The sequence below is a fragment of the Cariama cristata genome, unplaced genomic scaffold (genome assembly GCF_000690535.1).
Source record: "Cariama cristata isolate BGI_N322 unplaced genomic scaffold, ASM69053v1 scaffold29146, whole genome shotgun sequence".
NCBI lineage: Eukaryota > Metazoa > Chordata > Aves > Cariamiformes > Cariamidae > Cariama > Cariama cristata.
Window position 1 is genome coordinate 1 of NW_009620822.1, and position 565 is coordinate 565.

Genomic DNA, 565 nt, shown 5'->3' on the forward strand with positions numbered 1-565 from the left:
CTTTTAAAACTGCTTTGCGAAATTGCTCAGAAGCTTCTCTTACTTTCCCCACACGCACCCCCGGTCACGAGCACCGTACCTGGGAGGTCTGGTAGATCTCCAGCCGCATCCTCTTGGCTGCTTTCCGCGTTTCGCTCTCGCAGGCGGCGGCCAGGATGTTCTCCGCCATGGCTGAGGTCAGGTGTGGTGGCGTGGGCCTGGTCTGCGGAGACAGAAGCAGAGAAGGGGCTCAGGGACTGCTGCCCCGGCAGCGGTGGCAAGCGGCAGGGCAGGGGGGGGGCCGCTTTCCCTCTCCATCCCGTTCTTCAGGACTTGAGGTAGGTGCGGATGCGCTTGCGTGCCCGCTCCTGGAACTCGGGGAACTGCCGGCTGCAGGACTCGATGATGGCCTGGATCTTCTCCTTGGGCTGCTTGGAGATGGGAACCATCCGGTCCAAGTTCTCGTCCACAAAAAGGCGCACGAACATCTGCAAGGGAGAAGACAGATGGTGGGAATACCAAGCTGGGAGGCAGGCGGGCTCACCCTCCCTGCGGAGCCCTCCTTACGTTGAAGGCCTTTAGCCTC

The 565-nt window shown here is 61.6% G+C and overlaps 1 protein-coding gene across 1 annotated transcript in view; it reads right to left on the reverse strand.

Annotated features, from left to right (window-relative positions):
* Positions 1-79: 79 nt before the first annotated feature.
* NOL4L (nucleolar protein 4-like) overlaps positions 80-565 on the reverse strand; it is a gene marked incomplete at both ends in the record, with an annotated part of 643 nt that continues 157 nt past the window's right edge. The window contains 3 exon segments of the mRNA XM_009701736.1: positions 80-202; positions 282-467; positions 547-561. Coding sequence (XP_009700038.1) covers positions 80-202; positions 282-467; positions 547-561 — 324 coding nt within the window.